Genomic DNA, 21910 nt, shown 5'->3' with positions numbered 1-21910 from the left:
AATTATCTTCATGCAGTTAGAAATCTTTCTCTTTCATACCTAGCATGGTCATTATTGGGGCTTAGTTTGAGAACAGGAGATAACACCTCAGCACAGAGGTGTGTCATACCCTTTTATGAGAATGTAACAAGGTGGATGGATGATGGCAGAGCAGTGGATGTGGTCTACCTTGACTTCAGTAAAGCCTTTGACACAGTCTCCCACAGCATCCTCACAGCTAAGTTGAGGAGGTGTGGTCTAGACAATAGAGTAGTGAGGTAGGTTGCAAACTGGCTTAAGGAGAGAAGCCAGAGAGTGGTAGTCAATGGTGCGGAGTCTAGTTGGAGGCCAGTATCTAGTGGAGTGCCTCAGGGGTCAGTACTGGGGCAAATATTATTCAATATATTCATTAACGATTTGGACGAGGGAATTGAGTGTACTATCAGCAAGTTTGCTGATGACACTAAGCTGGGAGGAGCGGCTGACACGCCAGAAGGCTGTGCTGCCATCCAGCGGGACCTGGACAGGCTGGAGAGTTGGGTGGGGAATAACCTAATGAAATTTAACAAGGGAAAGTGTAGAGTCCTGCATCTGGGCAGGAACAAACTCAGGTTCAAGTATAGGTTGGGAAATTACATATTAGAGACCAGTGTAGAGGAAAGGGACCTGGGGGTCCTGGTAGACAACAGGATGACCATGAGCCAGCACTGTGCCCTTGTGGCCAGGAAGGCCAATGGCATCCTGGGGTGTATTAGAAGGGGGTGGCTAGTAGATCAAGAGAGGTCCTCCTTCCCCTCTACTCTGCCCTGGTGAGACCACATCTGGAATATTGTGTCCAGTTCTGGGCCCCTCAGTTCAAGAAGGACAGGGAACTGCTGGAGAGGGTCCAGCATAGGGCAACGAAGATGATTAAGGGAGTGGAGCACCTCCCTTATGAAGAAAGGCTGAGGGAGCTGGGTCTCCTTAGTTTGGAGAAGAGGAGACTAAGGGGGGACCCTATTAATGTTTATAAATATATAAAGGGTGAGTGCCATGAGGATGGAGCCAGTCTCTTCTCGGTGGCCAACAATGATAGGACAAGGGGTAATGGGATCAAGCTGGAACACAAGAGGTTCCACTTAAATTTGAGAAAAAACTTCTTCTCAGTAAGGGTGACAGAGCACTGGAACAGGCTGCCCAGGGAGGTTGTGGAGTCTTCTTCTCTGGAGACATTCAAAACCCGCCTGGACATGTTCCTGTGTGACCTCACCTAGGCGTTCCTGCTCCAGCACGGGGATTGGACTAGATGATCTTTTGAGGTCCCTTCCAATCCCAAACATACTGTGATACTGTGATACGGTAATGTTTTAAATTGCTCTGGTCTGAGAGCCAAGGACATTCTGAGCATTCTGCCCACAGGTATAAGCCAGCAAGGAAGGGGGACATAGATGGGACAGACCTTGACTGAAATCCAGACTGATCAATGAGAGTATTTCATCCCATTAGCGGCACACTTCATATTTAAGGTGGGTAGGGATCTTCTGGTATCTCTCTCTCTTGCATTCTTATCTCTTCACTCTCAGAAACCTGTTCAGGGGAGTTCTGTTTGGGACTTTCTTCACATCAGCCTTTGCCATCCTGCTGTTTTGCAGAGTCCCCTGGGCCTTTTCTGCCTTTTTCTCTCTTTTCTCTCTCTGGGATTGGCTGTTGGGACCAGGGTGCTATTTCCTGGGACTGGCTGTTCAGTGTGGATAGAGTGTGTGGGGAATTGCATTGAGTATCTTATTTTATATTCTATTTCTATGTTACACATATATATATATATATATACATATATATTAGTAGTGTGTTAGTATTTTGTTATTTTATTAAACTGTGTTTATCTTAGTCCAAGTTTCTCCCTTCCCTTTCAATTTATTCACCTGTTTGGTGGGGTGTGAGGTGCAAGAGTGAACAAACAGCTGCTGTGGTTGTATTGCTAGTTCGGGTTAAACCACAACAGCAGGGAAGGAAAAATAAGTGGCTGCATAGGATGGAAAAGAGTAGTCTTTTGCACTTGATATCTGTCTCTTGGGGACAGATTTTCCAGGGAGAGTATACCAGCTTATACCTATAAAGATGTTTCGTTTAATGCATTTGTCTAGTAGATCCTCTCACAGTTTTTATACATTGATTTATGTGGCAAGGATCAGGAATTACTTTCAGGTAATTAGTTCTAAGCTCACAATGGGAATCATAAAATGGTGATGTGTATCCCAGCTGCAACTGCCTTCTTCCTGACCTAGCTTGCGTTCTGTACTGGTAAAATATTTGTGTATATAATTTGAAGGAATGTTTCCTCTACCTTAACTTCCAGACTCACCCGACAAGCTGGTACCTGACATAACTTTCTTACATCAAAGAAAGCAAGAGTAGTATGGCATGATTATCCAAGGGATATTTTTTTCTTCTGGAAAAGGCATGGAATGTCACCAGTATTCCAATAGTATGTGACTTTTATTTTACTTCTTCCACCTAGTATGCTAGAATTCATTCTTGTTTAGATCTGTATATGAGTCCCTGTAGGGTCTATGTGGAGTTCAGATTTTCTGTTATGGGCCATGTCTCAGGCCTTAGCCTGAGTGTACAGTACAATTCAAGGGAAATGTAACTGTGCAACAAGAATCTATGAATAAAGAACATGTGATATGTCTGGGTAGTATTTGGTGAAACAAGTCTAATCCACTTCTGTGAGAACAGGAAGACTTTTAGAGGTAAACGTGTTTTGATAAAAGCATGAGAAAGTAGCCCATGAATACAAATAATAGCACAACCTCTGGAACAGATACATTGGTTGGATAGTTGTTTTGGGATGTGATGAATGAAAGCAGCAGTTTATTCTTGTCTTACACACATGGCACAACATACAGAACCGGCACAAATAACTTACAAAATCTCATACACCATGCTTCCTCTCCAATAACTTCTATTAAGTTACAACACCATAACGAATCAGGTATTTAGTTACGACAGATCCCCAGACATGGATAGTCTCCCATTCAAGGAGTTATTATTTTTGTAAGCTACTTAGACAAACATAGTTTTTTACATGTTTAATACAGTACAGTATCCTTAACAGAGTTCAAGATATTCACAATGAGTATTGAATACTTTATAAAACAGCAGAATTTCTCATCTCAGTACAGGTCTACATTCGGTCCTGCCTTGTCTGGTTTACAGATGTGTCACGAGTTGGCGTTACTTGACTTTCCAAGCTAAACATTGCTTTAAATGAAACACAAAATTTTATTTACAGATTTTTTAGATTTAATAAAAATGTTTTTGCTTCCCTTTCCTATTCATACTACTTATCCCCAACAACTACCATTTAGCTGGTAGAAATATTAACCCTCAAGCTGCTATAGAAACTTAAAGAATAATATTGAAGATGACTTGTTGGATGCAAAATGAAAGATGGTCACAGCCCATCATTAATTCAAAAAGGTGTCACCTGATTTTTAGAGATAATGTACTACTTACGAGCTAATATACAAAACCTCTTTTTTTTTTTCTTTTTTTCTTTTTAAATTGCAACCTGTCCCACTCTCTTTCATGCAATCATTTTCAGTATAAAGTTCTCTCCTTACTAGACATTGTAATAACTCTGGTTGTGTGGTACTGATAAAAACTCTCCATGTCTGCATTAGGTCAAACAGTTTTTCCCCTTTTCCATGGTCCTATTGACATTGCTGAGCTGACTGACAAGAAGAGTTTTGCTCTGTGATTGCACTTCAAATTCCATTGAAGCCTATGGGCATCTTTCTTTGTATTGGTGGCTTTGAATTAGCTCTGCTTGAATGTGGCTGGCAAACTTCAGCCTTTAAGTAGTTATCCAGCTTTCTAAAGAAATAAGAAAAAAAGATTCCTCTCCTGGATACATACAATACACATGTTTTTTTACATTGAGCATTATCATAAAAAGCACGTTTATGTAATTTTGAAAATGTATTTTTACAGAAATCTATAAACACTGTTATATCAAACACATTCTCAAAAACTGGAGAAAATAGCGACACAAAACCTGGAAGAGCCTCAACAGAATTCTTCCAGTACTATTTGTCTACTTGCATATTTAATATTTCAGTGTCCTTTACTGCAAACATAATTTGGCCATATGAGAACAAGTAAAGACACCAAATCCCCAAAAGTTTTCAATAGGACCTGGTTATGTTGTTTAATTAAATTAATTTGATAGCCTGTGTATGGTTTTTTTACCTGGCACATCCATTCTGATACCTTTACTCTCATTGAGCAGTACTTTAATTCCCGAATAGTCTCATTTACTTCAGTGGAAATAAACACGACAAAATGACATACGCAAAAATACTGAAAAAGGTTTCCCACTTTTTAAATCCTTCTGATGTCAACAACTAACATCATTATATTCTTTATACATATGGTAATTGAAAATGATGTAGGAGTAATATTTAAAAACAAACAAACAAAAAAATCTGTGTCAGAAATCAGGGTACAAACTTTAGGAAATAATCTGCTTGTAATTGTGCTATAGTTCTGACAGCCTAAAATCTATCTGGTGTGACCAAGAGTAAATTTCACATGTCTAAATGCTTTATTTATATACTTGTTTATATTACACTTGATAGTCCCTCAGCCTGGCACAGTTTAAGTTTAGACATATATATGCCACACTAACATGAAATCATGGTGTTATTTTCCCCTACCACCACCAATTTTCAGTACAATGAGTAATGGAAATTAATGCATATAATCTAAGTGAAATGTTTTTTTCAAGTAGTTTTTCCAACATCATATTGGACAAATGATAATGTAAGCTTGGTTTCTTATCCTGCAAAAGTTTAAAAATGCATTAATCTTTGTATGTTGCAAGCAGGTCTACTGACCTTAATGGCATTAGTCACAGTTCAGGAAGTTAAACAGCAGAATAAGGTTGTGTTTTCTCACTATTTTGTTTGCTCTTTAATGAAATAAAAGAAGAAACAGATTTTTTTCAACCATTATTGAATGGTTTAAAATACAATTGGTGTAAGGTCCTGAATGTTGCCTCACCTCAACAGAAATGCTTTCTCATGGCTTGAAATGCTTAAAGAGTAATTCTTGCAATGAAAAAAAATTAAACACAACCCATATCTAATCCAAAATTCTAGCTATAATGTAACACGTGCAGTCATCCATAAAGGAGCCCTTTTAACAAAATAATGTATGCTAACTTGCTTAATGATTAGTAGAATGTATATATTTTGATCACTGTAATAAAACAAGTTATATATATGCATATTAAAAAAAAATCCAAGTGTGAATAATTGTACAGTATTTCCACACATAAAACAACTAGTTTCACATGATGTGATATGTAAAGCAAATCACTGAAAATTTCTTCAGTCTTTGGAATGAGCAAAGTATAAGTAAGGAAAACTTACAAATAATGATTGAATTTTCATAAAAGAAGGTTTTTGATTGAGAGGTAAAAGGAACTCCCTTCCTGCTGGCTCTACCCTCATTCCATGGCTTTTATAGACTAAGCCCCTTAGCCCAGAAAGTCACAGGTGGGATTTTTTTAGATCTAACAACATATTTTATTTAGGTTATCTTCTTCTGTGTAACAGTACTAATAAAGTTTCTAGTGACTTTTTCATGAAATATAGTTTATTTTTTTGAAATTTATACTGCTTCAGTAGTTTCAGACTATTTAAACCCCAGAAGAATAAGAATCTGATCCAATCTAATGAAATATAAATAATTTTATTTGCTCTGAAAATTTGTTACCTTCTGTTCTGATAATTCAATCCAGTTTTTATTCACTCACCCCCCCAAAAAAAAAAAAAAAACAAAAACAACAAACCAAACCAAACCAAACCAAAAGTATTGTAGTTACAAGCCTGTAATTATACATAGCAAAGAAAGAAAACTGCTTCTTGCCTGTGGGAACAGGTGTAGTTTTTCAAGTTCCAACCCCTCTCTAAGCTGCTAACCATCACACAACATATGCCATTTGGCAATTTGTCTCCTAGGATATTCACAGATTTCTTTCCAGTGCTCTCCACCTGTTCCTTCTGCTGATGATCCCAAGATTAACCGGCCAATGACCTCATTCCTTGACCCCCTATCTGAATCTAAAACCAAAAATTCAATGCTGATATCATCAAGGCCCTCACAAGGAATATCAAAGACAAATAATTCATTGAACACTGCATTGGGAGTGCATTTCTTCACATGTGTTTTCTTTTTAGAAATTCTCTTCTTAGCGTGATACAGATTCACTTTGACATAAGGGTCTGCAATGAAAAGAGAGAGCACAGATCAGCTTTTCAGCAGTGTCATTTAGAAATTCCTTGTTCTAATTAAAGGTAAATTTTATCACTCACCCACATCATTACACCACAATGACGTTATTTTTCAAGTTATTAAACATGATTAATCTCATCTAATTTTTGTGTTTACATCTGAATTAGTCCCTTCAATCTCCTTTCATGGTCACTGAAGATGTAACCAAAATACTTAGTGAAGTTTGGGGCATGATTCATCTGACCAAATGCAGGCGTTTCCTTCATGAGGTAAATTCTGCACTGTATTCCAGTAACCCTAATAACATCTTTACTACACGCAAAGGTGGTGCTCAAATACACAAAATTATAATGGATTCTGATAAAAATGTATCACTACGTATGTGTAAACAGAAATCTTCTTTTCGCACACTCTATCTGTAGGAGATAATCATTAGCACTAATAAAACTCAAGCAAAGAAAAGCTTCAGAAAGGAAGGAAGCAGCTCATGCCGACAGAATGAATGAATGGATGCAATCTATGTCTGTTGTTGTCATATGAAAGTCAATTAGCTTCCTTACATTTCTTCCATCAATTTTTGTTGAACAAATGTAGCACTAAATTTAGACATCAGTGTATGTTTGCTGTTAGGATATATACTTGACTTTATGTCTGTTCTGTAATACTATTGAAGAAGGGAAGGGAAAATGTCCATATTTGTAGCTGTCAACTAACTTTGCATGTTTGCATACCTCATAATTATTTAAATGTTGCAAGATTCCTTTACTGTTGCCTTCAACAATGGCTATATTTCTTCCTTCAAAGGAATTCTAGAAAATGCTTTAAAATAATTCCTTTCAAGTACCTTGGCATTTATTTCAGTGAAAATGTGGGCCTCTTTCCAAATTCTAATGGAGTAAAGATGAAGTACAAATCTGTTTCTACTGAACCCAGTTGAACAAGATAGTCTATGTAAACCATCAGCTCATAAATATCAAGAATAATTGAATACTTTTAAAAAAAAAATAAAATTAAAACTGAACCATATTTAGAAATGCTATGCCAAAGTTATCAAACTTAAATGATCAAATGATTACAAGGTTTTTGTTTCCTTGAACCGACAATAGTTTAACAGAAGTAAGGGGTGATAGAATACATCTATCACTTTCGTATTCTATCACCGTAATAAATATTTTAAAAATAAGGTTTAATGTAATTTAAATGTTCATTGTCTTCGACTGAATATATGCCACTGAGCATTAAAAAATGTCAAAATCAATATCCATCAGTGGATTTTTGCTGTTGTTCATTTCTGCTTAAAGGACGTTTTCTGACTGTTATTTCTGGTCATCTGGTTAGATAAGGCTAGAAAGTTTTGTTTGATTTTATTAGGTCTGTTAGGAGACGTCAAGAGCAAAGATTAAGGAAACCAAGGAGGTTGTGGGCATAGAATAGCTTCTCAGTAAAAATTTCCCGTCTTCCCAAGGAGAAGGAGTTATGCAGTTGTTTAGCTGACCCCATGGAAACACCATTTAATACTCGTCCTTGTCCAAGATTTATATTGAACTGAGAGGAAGGTCACAGAAGAAGTAAGGACTGTCATGACTACAGTATCTTTCTGACACCTAAATATCTGTTGAACCTGGCCTTGCTGATGAGCACCAAATAATGAAGAACTGTCTGAATGAACTAGATGTCCAGGTGTAGCATGACTGCCTGTATGTCCCAGAAATAACAAACAGAATTTATAGCTTCTCTCAGAAGATGTAAACAAATGTGTAGTTTGGATGTGCTATAGGGTCCAAGTGGCTGATGAGACTAGGAGGGCTTTTGTTTTCAAGTTATTTTCCCACTGAATTAACTCAACCAGACTTGGTCTGTTGAGATCAGCTTGCTGTCATGATGTCTTCATGAAATCTCTGATATCTGCTGTAACTTTGGGGTTGATTATGAAAAGTACATATGATCTCTCATTGTGGAGTAAAATATTGGGCTGCATCGGTATGCTTTTTCCTTGTCATACGTGAACAAAAATGATATCAGGAAGATTTCAATGAAACATCACCATGTAATTGGATTTATCTATAGCTTTGTTTTATTGAATCCAGGATGGGCTAACTTTCTAGGTAAACTGCAGTACTTCTTGTTATGAGAAATAGAAAGAATGTAGTATTGGCTGTAGTAATTATGATTCAGTTCCCAAAACTACCTTCTTTTCTGCTTCTTTCAAAAAAGTCCTGTAAAATGGAAGAATATCAGTCCTACAAAGAGTCAAGAGTAAGATGTGCTACTGTTTATATAGTCCTTTGTTGTATTATCCCTAGTATATCGGACATTAATTTTTATTCTGTTATTATGTTACGTAGCATTAATGTGCAGTTCTAGTGTTGGCTTCAAAGAAGGTTCCACTGAATGTAAAACAGCACAAGACGAGGAGAAGGGAGAACAAAAACTGTTCCTTCTTAGTGCACCCCAAGCACAGCTCATGATAAAGCTGTGCGTTGTGTTACAGCCTGCTTCCAGAACCGGCAAAGTTCACCTTTTCACCTTGCCAAAGAAACTTTAGTACTCAGTGGTCCAAGTTCAGCACATGTGTAACTGATGTTTTTTCTTGGTGCAAAGCTGAAATAAACCATATGATGATCTCACTCGGTATTCATCTTCCACAAATAAACTTATTTTTGTCATAAAAAAGAGATTTTATTATCTACAAACAACATCTCATAGTTATGGCAGATGGGTTCTGTTCAAGACAATCACAAAACTCCTTGGTTTCCACTGGCAACAGATGTAATGGATTTTTAACATGATTGAAGAACTAACTTGTAAAATACATACCCTGTAAAAAAAGAATTGACCTAGACATTAATAAAATGAATAGGCTACAAATAGTAGACACATCATTTCTGCATTTATGGGCTACTTTTAGTCTTTGAAATGCACATTTTAGCTGTCTTCTGTCTGTTTATTTTATAATCTCAGGGCATATTCATTAATAAAACCATTACCTGATAATCCTGACACATCAGATTTAGGTAGATGCCTGGCTTTTAAAACAACCACAGTAAGCGTGTTTGTTGTAGACTGATAACAGAGAGAGATCAGTAATTCTCCACGTCCTGATGATTTCTGAGGAAATGAATGAAAAAAAAAAAAAAATTAAGCTACTTATAAACAATTACATTGGCCAAACTTTAAACCAAAATTAAGAAGATTTATGAGCTGTCACATAGCTGTATGTTTTGAAATGGTTCTTTTGATTGGTTACTAGATTTAACAGAAATAAATAATAAATAACTGAAAATATAGGTTGACATGACATCACTAACTTCAGAGATTAGAAATGAAATCCTGCACCTTGAGAAAAAAGTCTTGGTGAACAGAAAATATCTTAAGCAGAACTACATTCTGTAAAGACATTTTGGAAAAAAAAAATCTAATAAAGTTTAAAATAAATCTTCAGTAAATTGTTTTTAAGAATGAAGGATTCAAACAGTTAGTGAAATCTCATTCCTGATACCTTCTAAAGTGGTATCATATACATTAAATTAATATGAGATCAAAGACATTTTCTATTATTATTCGATTTGAATTTGCAGGATAGTTTATTTCACGGAAAGGAAGAAGGCAAGGGAAACAAGCGAAAATAATGCCTTATACACCAGAAAACCCAAGAAGTTATAAAAAAAATTATCAGTGACATAGTTACAGTCGTAAGATAACAGCAGAACTGCAAAATAACAGTATTAGTTGTAGGTATGTTGTCTGGTAGACATTTATTTAATTTGATCTATTTGCTCTTTGAAAACAATCACATTCCACTTCTCTAGTAGAGATAAAGAGATGTGTGTGTGTTGCATGTGCATTTCTGTGTTTCAGTTGTGATGGTTGCAAATTATCTTTATGTTCTGAAATGAGACATCTTGTTTTGAAATATTTTTATCCCAGTGAAGTCAGTATGTTTTGCCATTAACTTCAGTAAGTCTTTGGCTTTTCCCTTGTGTCTTACTATCCTTAGTAGAGCTGCAGTCTGTGTCACAATTCTTGGTGGAGAATGTAGTAACAGCCCTGAAGTGAGAGAATACACTATGGCATCCACAATAAGGTCTATAACAGGTTCCAATTTCCCAAATAAAGACTACCTTAATTCTTTAAGAATCTGCTATAAAACCCATGTAGTTGAAGTGGAAGATTTACGTTGACTTCAAAAATCTTTAAGAAATAATTATTTCAAGCAGGAAATGGGAGGGAGAAGAGGAACTACATATAAATCTTTGCAATCTTTCATTTTAGAGGAAATTAATGGGGATTGAGGCCTCTCAGCCTGACATAAATGGGTCCATTCAAACCTGCTGGACCAGCTGAATAAGCAAGTAGAGTTTAGGACATTAGCAATTTCTCACAACATGCTCATTGTAATGTTCTTTTATTACATTTGTGTAATTGCTTCCTCATTGAAGCACCTCAATGACTTGCATGATGAGCGACTTTTCAATATGATAACAGCATTACACAGGAATAATAACTAACTCTACCACAACACTTTTAAAGTTTAAATAAAAAATAAGTTACCCTAACATTTCTTTTGATGATCTCTCGGTCCATTAGCAATTTTCCTTCTGACAGTTCAATTCCTGCGAGGGGAATGAGGACTTCTCCAATGACGTCATCTCTGGAAAACCTGTCAAAGCTCAGGATCATAAAGTGAAGTGTTAAGTCTTGAATTTGGCTATAGGGGATCCCATAAAACGTGAAGGTCTCATCGAAAGCTGGATCTAAGGTTTTTCTCAGCACTCTGGTTTTCACCTTGTGCTTTTTCTCAGGCAGGATTGTCATTTTGATGTAGGGATCAGAAGTCATTGACTGTTCATCCATTGCTGGCAGCCCACGTGCTTCTTTGATGTTCACTACAAATGCCTTTTTCTCAAAGTTGTACTCTAAGGAGAAAAAGAGAGTTCCTAGCTTGTCTTGTTTTTCTTCAGATGACAGGGAAGTGATGGATTTTAAACTATCAGGGGATACTGAATCTTTCTTCCTTTCTGCAAAGTGCTTAGGAGATGAATTTTCAAGATCTGGAGAGCTCTGGATTTTAGAGGTTGTTTTGGGGAAGTTGCCATTTAAATCTCTCTTCTCCAGATCAAGATGGAGAGAATTCTTTGGCATTGCTGATTTATTCTTTGCTTCACTTTTTTCATCTGCTCCAAACTTCTTCTTACTGTTGAGATTCTCAGGGTAAATATCAACTCCCTTCAGAACATGGACGAACTTATACGGAGGGGTCTTATTGGATTTGGAAGATTTACGTTGGCAGCAGATCCAAGCAAAAAGAGAGACAGAGAAGACAAGGCCAAATGCACTAAAAATCCCGACCACTGTAGGAATTTCATCTGCAAATCAAATAAATAGCAACAAGCACATAAGCAGCAGTTCCTTGGACTCTGTGTGATATTTAATAAAGTAAAAATTTAGTAAAAGGAACTGATACAAGATGGTAATAGCAGCAGAATCAACAGACTGAAAGTGCTTTGCATTGTACATATTGCTCGCCACCTGCAGGCATACTAAAGAATGCTTGCCATGTTAGTATTTTTCCATATACAGAGTGTTCAGTAGGAAAATACTATTCCCATCCTAACAGTAATAACCATTAGTAATTGCTTGACTATCTCACCCCTTTATGTGTAGTTTCTGAGTTTATATGTCTGTGAGTAATACTGGCTCTCAAAACATTTCAGCTTAGAGTTTAGGATGCTTTGTTGGTTAGATAAAACAGGTTCTGAATTATACATTACTTGCAGATACATCATCTGCTTTTCAAACTGTTTCCAGAATACTTTGTACCCTCAATTAAATCATATTTTATGGTCTGTTCCCATAGTTGCCTGGAGGTATCTCTTGAAAGAACTGAGTTTAATTGGAGGTTATAACACTCAACTCTTTCAATGAGATTTTCAATACTTTGCAAGAGGAAGTCTATGAAGAAAATTTAGAATAATTATATGCTCAGTGTATTTTCCAGATGAATGTAACATTAGGCAGTCACATCTGAGTCCAAAGCTGAAAACACAGTCAGGTGTGTCATTGATAACCATTATGCTTTGCATTTAAGACACCGTGAATCAAAGCTATAGAGAGTTTACAGGAAGGGTTGCTGCTTTGTAAGAGTACATAAGAAAAATGTTAAAATGTGATTGCCTTCTACCTCAATATGAATTCTATACTTCAACTAAATAAATAGAAAATGGAGTGTTATATCCTCAATTGTTATGTGGATACACTAGTCACATATAAAGTATCATCAGCCCTTCAAAATATGCATAAAAGGAGCAAATGAGCACAACTAGTTGGAAATCCAATTTTGCCCATAAGTAACATTACTAAGTGAGTTTAAACCTCCCATAATATAAGAATCAGAACTTAATCTTTATTCCCTGCAACAGTAGAAGACGAGTAGGATATCAATGGATGCCATTGTTTATGAATAAAGACAATTGTGTAACAGTTCTGGTTCTCTCACAAATGATTATCAAATCATTCTGTATGAGAAAAGCAAACCTATCTCCCTCTATGTATCACTAAATCAGCTTCCCGCAGGTAAATGTTGGGCAGATAGACATGCTGATTTTTAGGTAGATGATTAAAAAAATGCGCAATGCTATCAGAGCAAGGTAGGACATAATGTTCCAGCACAGAAATAATCAAGCCTGGTTATTAATTTCTTCTAACAGTATTCATGTCACTTTTCCTTTGTCTACAAGCTGTAACAATCTACGTACTTAGTTGTAAGAACTTAATGAAATGACTGAAATTTATATACATAACTAGAAAGTATTTTTTTTCTAAGTTAAGCACATGATTCTGAGTTCAAGAATTCCCTGGGCTGCAGAAATTTAAAGATACATGGTATAAAGATAGAAAGGAAGTAGTGGTTGAAAACTTATCAGAATACTTTAATAGCTTTTAAGAATTATTTTCATGTCTACAATAATTTGTTATGAGATGATAGACTTTTTATAGTAATGAACATTATGCTGTATGTTAATTCTACAACTACTGAAAGCAGTAGTAGAAACAATTTGGTATTTAAAATATTAAGTAACTATCCTAAAAAAGTAATTAGATAAGCATGATGTCATAAGTGTGGTTAGAAACATCAAGTGGGTGGGGCAGGAAAGAAGATGAAATGGTAACTAAAATGGTTTTATGTTTACAACTAATTATGTTGTAACCTGAATTTCTTGCTGTTATCATAATGTAAATCAATTGGTTAACATCCAACGTGGTAAATAAATAGGAAACATCCTCTATTAGTTCTGGGAGAAATTATTATTTCAGTTACCTTGTTATAAATCTGGAGTCACTTCACTGAAGTCAGTAAAATGATCCTTGAATTAAACCACTTCTAAAGCAAACATAATCTAGGGTAGAGTCAATATTTGTAAAGCAAAGTTCAGAAATATTTCTACTTACTGCTTTTCTGAATAAAGCTGTTTACGTATTTATTTTGTGAGTACTTGTTTATGACTGTTTCTGAAACTTCCAGTATCACAGTTAATCAACCTATATCCAGTGCACAGCAATGACAAAACTGAAAAGTTCATTATTATCATTGCTATTCTCAATGAACCCAGACAGATTAAGATGCAGCTGTTATGGTAAAAACACTGGGATCTTGTATTTCCACCTTCCCGGCAATAGCCTTTACAAGACCAGCTTTCACTTAAAGTTATGTTGACAAGCCTTTCTCTACAGCAGGAAAAAAGGAATTACAATTATTTCAATAATGGTTTGAATAAAGATTTTCTCTGTTTTACATCATTTACATCATTTAATTCTGAAGCCACACTACTTTAACCAAGACAGAGAAAACAACCCCAAACCTCTCTCATCCAAAAATGCACCCACACAAAACTCTCCATCTCTCCTGTTGCTTTACTGAATTGGGGTCAGGGTATAGGGGGGTGGGGAGGGGCAGGAGAGTTAGAGAGGAAGAAAGAGAGAGAAAGGGAAGAAAGCAAATTCACACAACTTCTGAGATCGAAGAGAACTGTGGTGGTGGGGGGGGGGAATCAGGTTCCTCCCAACAAGCTGCACGCCGGCAGGCGCAGGGTGGCTCAGCAGAGGCTGCCTACCTGCACCTCTCCAGGGGAGGGAGCAGCCCCCAGCCCCGCGGGTGGGGAATTGGGGCAGGGATGCGCTTACCGAACTGCTGCCGGCTGGCCGCGATCGGAGCCATGTTGGCGGCGTGCGCTGTCCGCGGTGCTGGAGCCTCTGTCCGCGGTGCTTGAGCCGCAGTCCGGGGAGCGGGAGCCGCCTCCCCGGGTGACAAGACACACCTGCCCGGGGAGCCGAACACTCTGTCTTGCTGTCCCTCGGCTCTCCACTCTCACACTGCCTGGGCAACCGGCTTTTCCAGCTTTTTTTTTTTTTTTTAAAATAAAACAACTGAAAAAAAATAAAACAAAACCCAGAGACACAAGCAGTGGGGAAGTAGAGGAGAAAGCTGCGAGGGGTCTAAATGAGGCGGGGGAGGGGAAGCTTCAGTCCTCCCCTTTGCACACTGATTTGCAACCCCCTTCCTGTTTTGGCTCTTCTGAGTAGCTCTGCTCTGAGACTGAAGACGTGGTTCAAACCCAAATTGACGCAATCCTGACGCTACAGGGCTGAAATCAGCATCTTTCCCACCTCCCATCCCCCCTCCCGAACCACCACGCCCTCCCTCCCTCTTTTTCTCTCCCTCCCTCCGCCCCCTCTTCCTCCCCCCCTCCCCCCCAGTCTTCTTTCTGGGGATTGAACACGCACTCATTGATTATTTTAACTGCCCTGCTGCAGGTTATGAGCTCCCATCCTCCATCGGCCACAGACAGTGAAATGTTAATGTCTGAGATTCAGTGCATCTTGTGTAATACACGGGTGTGTCTGTTTTACTGGGATAAGATTTATTTATTTGCTTATTTAACCATCAGCTGGAAAGGCTACAAGATCATGAATGAAATGCCAACTCAGATGGTCCAGTCACTCTGGCTCCAACTGCAAAGCACGTATTTCTCCTATGTCTGATGTGATACATTTGCTGGATTTGCATCTTGAAAACTCCTGATGTGTCTTCTCCCTGTCCCTTATCCCTGTTTCTGCCCACCATCCACCCCCACAAAAACCTTCAGGCCCCACTTCATAACCATATCTCTCTTCTCCTCTTGACCTTCCTGCAGGTCTAAGAAAGAGGTGGATCTACCTAGGTATTTCTGGATTTTACCATGTTTGGATATTTGTCTCCAAGTTTGGACTGAGGACATGGAGTGAGGAGGCTTGTAGGCAGGGGAATGGGAGGAAATAAAACAAGAAAGAAGGACTGCCTGTAAATAGAACTGTTACGGCATATAATAGCCAAAGCTATATCCTGGTGCAACAGAGCTGCAAAAGCCAACACCTGGCATCTGACTCTTCCTGGATTCAGAAGGAATCATAGCAGCCAAATTTGGAGCCCTACTGCTAATTCTGCTGCATAAATGGGAAACAGGTGTTGTTGCTCTTCTAAATAACTAAATCCAGATGCAGGCATAATTTGGCACGATTTTGCTCCATGATAGGCCACTTAGAAGCTAGTATGTCTTGACCCATTTTGAAACATGTTCTTTCTTCACAATGAAGTCAGAGAAGGTCCTTGAATTTCAGAAAAATTCAAATATGAAGGCCAAGGAATGATGGCAAGCTAGTGTCAAAACACAGATGAATGAAGTGCCTTGGTTATCCTGAGAGCTGAAAACCTAACGGTTAATATAATTTATGCTTATTTGTTTCTGTTGCGCCTTCATCAACTTGGCCTTGGTATGGACCTACACAACTCTTTCAGGAGCAGCCATATCCACTAGCCCAAACTTCATTACAGCCCATCCCATTTGAAAAACACAGAGAACATCATACCACCACTGTTACTCTTACCAAACACCTGTACTGTAAAGAACTGCAGAAACTTTTTCAGACATGACTGAAATAAGCAAGATCCTTAAACAAATTTAGAGTTAAACATGTTTAATTGGGATGTTAAACTACTGTAAATTGTTACTCTGTCTGGACTTTAAAAACAACAGACCAAGAATCAATATGTGGTATAACTCACTCTTATGTTTATCTTACTTAAGCAGGGATATACTAAACATATCTTTTGGCACTTGAATTATTACCAGTAATTTGTGAAACTTTTTATTGTTATTTTTGAATGAAACCCAGGACATTCTTTGTTGATATATAAAAAATTTACAGAGCACATGAAAACACGATAATGATTGATTCACATTTTCTTCCCTTTAGTTTCTCATGTGTCCCGAGGATATATAAAAAGCCTCCACAGAATTTATATGTCTTTATATACTGCACAGGGATTATTTCTTTCAGCATACAGGGTATTATTTTTTTTTTTTTCTCCTTTTTTGTTACAATACTGATGAAATGAGGAAGACACTTGTTTGTTTGTTTGCTTGTTTGTTCGTATGTTTGTTTTCCCTTCTTTTTCAAAATTCCTGGTATGTAATGCTAGATTTTTGATACTAGTTAAGACCTGCATGGTGCTGGGTGATGTACAAACATAGTAAAGAGCTTTCTTTTCATCTCAGTTCTGTGGATGCATAGCTCTTTAAAGCAGTATAGCAAAGTTTTCACAACACCAGCTCTCTGTCTTTAGAAAATTGAAGCTGCCAAGACTGTGTATGGATATAAACATATGTAAGCATGTATACAGATATGCAAATGAATGCTTTTATCTCTTTATTGCATTGGTCAGTGAGTTAGCAGATAGCCTTTTTTTTACATCACTCATGAACATTCTATATTCAATTACATGACCTCACTTAATGGAACAGAGTGCACGTCACAGAAGATGCTTGAGAAGGTGGAGCACTGAGCTGCTGACACATCTTGAGACAGAGGTACTTTTTGATCCCTGTGTTGTGCAAGCACCATCTAGTGTACGTCTTAGACCCATCAGCATCCGATGACTAGCATACACCCACGTAAACAGTACAAACACAGAGAAAGATAACCAGCCCACTGCTGCTTCATTACACTTCTGACAAGTGTCCAGAGGGAAAAAATCATCATGCGAGCCCTTTGTGTTTCTTAACCAATCAAGTGACTATCTTTCAGTTCAGTCCAATATAACAGTAATGACTGTCCATTTTTGTGGCTATATGCTCTTCACATTTCCCTCTGCTCTAGGAAAACATCCTGGATAATTCAGCAAAACTTCATGTAGTTTACCAGACTCTTCAGTAAAAACTTGGACTAGGAACTCATTGCCTGTATAATATTCCCTTAAATTTCCCAGCAAACAAGAAACAATGATCTCAAATATTTCCAACTCAGAGGCAGAATTTTAAAATATCTGGTTCAGATTTTGCCTGTACTGAGTTAGAATGGATTGATCACCTGCAAAATATTTCTGTATGTGATACAACTGCCTGTATCACAGCAAGCCCTTCTGTGGTCTGAAAACCAGGTTGCTGGTGCACATGCATGAGCAGAGAATCCTCCTGCTACTCTGAGAAGAGGGAGAGTGGTTGCTAAGCGACAGTGTCCATACACTTCCCTAAGCATATAGTCCTCAAATAAGTATATGGGGCTGGAAAAGGTGGTGCCCCACCTAAAAATAAACTCTCATCTTTCTTCAGATCCCAAAGCATATGTGTGAAGGAAACCTAATCCTATCCCTTCAAAAAAGAAAAAAAAAACAACAACAAACCAACCAAACAAATCAACAACACAAACAAACACACACACAAACAAACAAACAGTTATTCTAAACAATATATTTTCCCCCTGCCCTGAAAGTCAACTAACATTTAAAGATATAACTTGCTGATTTATATGTATGAGGTGAAGCTGGAGAGACAGCCCCCTTCCATCTCTGTGAAATATTCCCCTGGAGCTTAAAGATATAGTTTCACATTTTCAAAAATAACATCTGATTTTGAGTTCTCTAGTTGCCAGGTGTCAAACTACAGACATTAATCCTATTCATCACCAATGAAAATCAAGCCCTTCAGTCATGCTTACTAAATTAAACCCCAGCAAGAACACAGGTATCGGTCCTTGATTTTAGGAAGTGCAGAGCATTCAGTCCTTCTGAAAGTTGAACAACTTCAAAGGGATCTGCAAAGGATCTAAATAGTTATACTCTGCTTAATTTCCACTACATTTAGTGCTACAATTAGACAGTACAAAGGGGTTAGCATCTTTCCCTGTCTTATCTCTCAGCCTTTGACACTCTTTAAATGCCTATGTATGTCTTTGGTTGACACACCCACCCACAATCTTGGACTTGCCACTTGAGGACGAAGCTTGCTGTCTCTTTGGTCTTACAGACTCAGTGTTCCACCCCAGTTTGTGACTGAATTCAGCTTCACACAATTTAATGTCCAGTGTTACATGAAATATATCAGCATGCCCTCCAGTTTTTGCTGCAGAATGATGTATATTTTCTGTAATGTGCTTACCAGTTCCATGTGGATGCATCAGATACCACAGGGTTCCTGAAATGTCACAAAAGACATGGATTTAGGTAACTAAATCATCCTCTACATCATGCACCAGATTTAGATATCTAATTTCAGGCCTACGAATCTAGAGATGAATTGTTCTTACTCTGGGGCTTGGTTAAATTGCCTCTGACCATCTATCTAGAGTCATTTAAAAGCCCTAAAGTTGCATACAGAACTAGTGGATACAAGACAGGATAAACTGGAGACTTGTACAAATCTGGGGCAACAACTGGAGGTGGGGTAGATGTGCCTTCTATGGTTGTTGTTCTAGGTAAGCTGCCTCGTATGTCATTATCCAACATAATTTAGGCAATTGAATAAATTCCCTAGCTCACCTAAAGATGTGTAGAAGTCTAAATAAGTGTTTTAAACAGAAGACTGAGTCATGCCTCAAGGATCAGCTGTAGGCTGAGCAGAATCTTTCTCTTGACCACTAGCTATACTGACTAGACATTCATTTTCTAAAGTGGGAATTTAGAACACCTATTGCACATATAGATGTGAAGTTTTTTACACTAGTTTTAGGACTGATTTCCATTCCTAAGGTTAGGTGAAGAATCTAAAGTTACTGTTTCATTTACTCATTAAAAAAAAAAAAAAAAAAAAAATCTTAAAACCAGTTATTTTTCCTTCTCTATAGTAATATTGTATAGGTTAGTGTCTTGATGAGATTGTAAGATTGGATGGAGGATATAATATCAGTAGCTTAGTGGTGTTCTTTAAATTAAGGAAGCATCACTGGTTGTTTAACTGGTGACAAAGTTGTTCCAAGAATGAGAAATATTGCTGTCCCTTCGGAATTTGGTTTACACAATGTTTACTAAATACAGAATCACGTTTATTTTGTTTCTCTTTTTTTCATTGTAAGACCTCTTTGTAATTCCAGAGGGTGGATGAAGGGAGGGAAAATAAAGGCCCTCATTGCTGCAATTAAATGCTTGCAGTAAAGGCTTCAGGATTATTTCAGCCTGTATGTACTGGCATGCACAGTCTTTCCAAAGTGTCTGCAGATCAGATCTCTGGGGGTTGCAGATACATGTATGTAATAAGGTATCAAGAAGAAGATTTGATTTTGGAGGCAGCAGCTACTAATAATTCCTATGACATTTCTTACCTTTTTTTGTTTATTTTTAATATAATAATTTTGTAGGAAATATATAGCTTCAGGTGACAGTGTTATTTCTGCAACAGCTAGATTCTACTGATTTTAATGTTCATGAATGGTAGCGTATGTGAACCAGTAAAATTACTGTGTCTGTATATGTTTTACAGGCTCTGCAATCCCAGTGGGTCCGAACAATTCTCATGCTTTCAGCCAAGGCTATAGATACCTCGTGAGATACAACACTCTTCCATCTTGGTAGCCTCTACTTGTTGAGGAAAAGACAATTTCCTGTTCAAGTGCAGGTTTTTATACCAACAATGCTGAAAATAATAAGAAGAATCAGAACTGTCTTTGTGTCAGGAATCTCTTTTGCCTTTTGTTTAGTGTTAGCAGTTAAAGTATAACTCAAATAAAGAAAAATTACCACTAGAAAATTTGGCTGAGATTTTAGAGCAGCATTATGGTTTTAGAAGGCTCAAATTAATTTTAATTTCTTTGCTAATTCACTCAGAATTCTTTTAAAATCTTAACCTTAATTAACAAAGATACTTTTAATCTTTTTGTTTGTTTGCTTTCTTCTTTTATTTTTTTTAATTTAATTAACAAATATAAAGACTGAAGACTATGCCAAAACAGAGATTTCAGTGTTAAAGCCACACCTAACTCCAGTTTTATGAGTTTTAATATAAAATTCAAACCTTGAAATCCCTGTTGAACCTATTTTTAAGGGTGGGAACGTCTTAAGAAAACTTAGACCAATAAGAAGGACTTTCTACTAAATGTTTTATTTCCTGGCCATACTTGAGAAAACTTACTCTAGTATGTGAAGAAGTCAAATACCTACTTCACCTTGCTCACCTCTTTTTTATTCATTCTCCAGCCATGCTTGAGGGAGCAGGTGCCAGAGAAACCCTCTGGAATACGTTCTTTCCTTTCATGACATCAGAGATTAAAACATTCAACCAGGAGATTCATAACCATGTTCAAGTCTTTCCTCTGATCTTATTTATTACAGGATGTTGGGGAATAGATTGCCTTAGCTTATTGAATTATTGAGTATACTGCTTCTTATAGAACTTGGTTAGAAACTACTTATATAGAATTTGCTTTACATTGGTAAGTTTGCTTAGCATAATTTCTGCAATCTGTGAACCTTTGAGCTTTCTGTTTCATTAAGTAAAGAAAACCTCAGAGTCTTCAAGCTAGAACACAAGGGGAGCTGCATCCCTGGAGATAAGTAAAGGAGCACAATGGCATGTAACAGAATATGAGAAACAGAAAAATGTTTTGGTTATAACCAATAACTTGTTTTGTCTGATTACAGGTGCAAAATAGTAACTGAAAGTCAGAACTTTGATGACCAGCCTGATGAAGATATCCAATTAAGAACAGGGAGACTCTAGACTCTGCAATAGGTCCAGAATGATGCCTGCAGGCTGGGGATTTGGACTGTGGGGGTACAATTGTCCAATTTTTTTTCTGCTGAGGGTTTGTCTTTAGGAGGCACCCAGCTCAGCCTGCTCTACACTGTACCTTGTGAATGAAATATTTATTTAAGAAGAATTTCTGGAATCTATGCCTCAGTCTTGCTAATGGAAACCTAGGGAAAAGAAACTTCTCTAACACAGGAGTATCCTACGCCTCACTTTTTAAAGGAAGAAATAGACCTATTGACATTTTTCAAATGTAATGTTGTACGAGTCAGAAAATAAATATGCAAACTGAATGCAGCACTTAGAGTAATCCATCAAGGTTCACATCTACTTTCTCATATTCCTTCCAAGCAGTGATTTAGTATAGTATCTATGGCAGCTGAATATTACATGTACAAGTGCTTCACTCTAGTAGGAGGTTCACTATTTAAAGGCTGAAAGAGCGGAGAAATTCACTGAAATGCAGACTAAAGACTCTGCACTACAGAAGGATTTACCAAGGACAAAAAATGTATTATATACCACATTCTTCCTTAAGACTGCTCTTCATCTGAACTTTAAGGATTACATAGTACAATTAAACAAATGTATTGTTA

The 21910-nt window shown here is 37.3% G+C and overlaps 1 protein-coding gene and 1 long non-coding RNA gene across 4 annotated transcripts; one reads left to right on the top strand and one right to left on the bottom strand.

The window, feature by feature from the left end:
- Nucleotides 1–2802: 2802 nt before the first annotated feature.
- On the bottom strand, nucleotides 2803–14905 carry SYT4 (synaptotagmin 4). Of its 2 annotated transcripts, none has more exons than XM_065046923.1 (4): nucleotides 14443–14905; nucleotides 10819–11627; nucleotides 9249–9369; nucleotides 2803–6251 (listed from the first exon to the last, which is right to left on the bottom strand). In XM_065046923.1, the coding sequence occupies exons 1-4, from the start codon at nucleotides 14474–14476 to the stop codon at nucleotides 5944–5946; spliced, it is 1272 nt and encodes a 423-aa protein (XP_064902995.1). In that variant the 5' UTR covers nucleotides 14477–14905; the 3' UTR covers nucleotides 2803–5943. The 2 variants fall into 2 exon arrangements, with proteins under 2 accessions (XP_064902995.1, XP_064902994.1); XM_065046922.1 differs by having other exon boundaries at nucleotides 10813–11627; nucleotides 14443–14901.
- Nucleotides 14906–17094: 2189 nt separating this feature from the next.
- Nucleotides 17095–21681, top strand: LOC110357406 (uncharacterized). 2 transcript variants are annotated; one of them, XR_002411049.2, is made up of 3 exons: nucleotides 17095–17165; nucleotides 20049–20136; nucleotides 21206–21681. It is a non-coding gene; the product is annotated as an uncharacterized LOC110357406 (long non-coding RNA). The 2 variants fall into 2 exon arrangements; XR_010469108.1 differs by having other exon boundaries at nucleotides 17098–17165; nucleotides 20049–20183.
- The last annotated feature ends 229 nt before the right edge of the window (nucleotides 21682–21910 follow it).

The sequence above is a fragment of the Columba livia genome, chromosome Z (assembly GCF_036013475.1).
Source record: "Columba livia isolate bColLiv1 breed racing homer chromosome Z, bColLiv1.pat.W.v2, whole genome shotgun sequence".
Classification (NCBI taxonomy): domain Eukaryota; kingdom Metazoa; phylum Chordata; class Aves; order Columbiformes; family Columbidae; genus Columba; species Columba livia.
The sequence above is the reverse complement of the archived record's forward strand: the minus strand, read 5'-3'. Positions and strand labels throughout refer to the sequence as shown.

What these genes read in the sequence shown, in the direction of transcription:
- SYT4 (XM_065046922.1), bottom strand. Translation starts at nt 14,476, where the DNA reads ATGGCTCCGATCGCGGCCAGCCGGCAGCAGTTCG. An exon ending in GGCCAGCCGGCAGCAGTTCG is followed by an intron (nt 11,628 to 14,442) that starts GTAAGCGCATCC and finishes TTTGATTTGCAG; the next exon opens with ATGAAATTCCTACAGTGGTC. An exon ending in TCATCAAAAGAAATGTTAGG is followed by an intron (nt 9,370 to 10,812) that starts GTAACTTATTTT and finishes TCATTTCCTCAG; the next exon opens with AAATCATCAGGACGTGGAGA.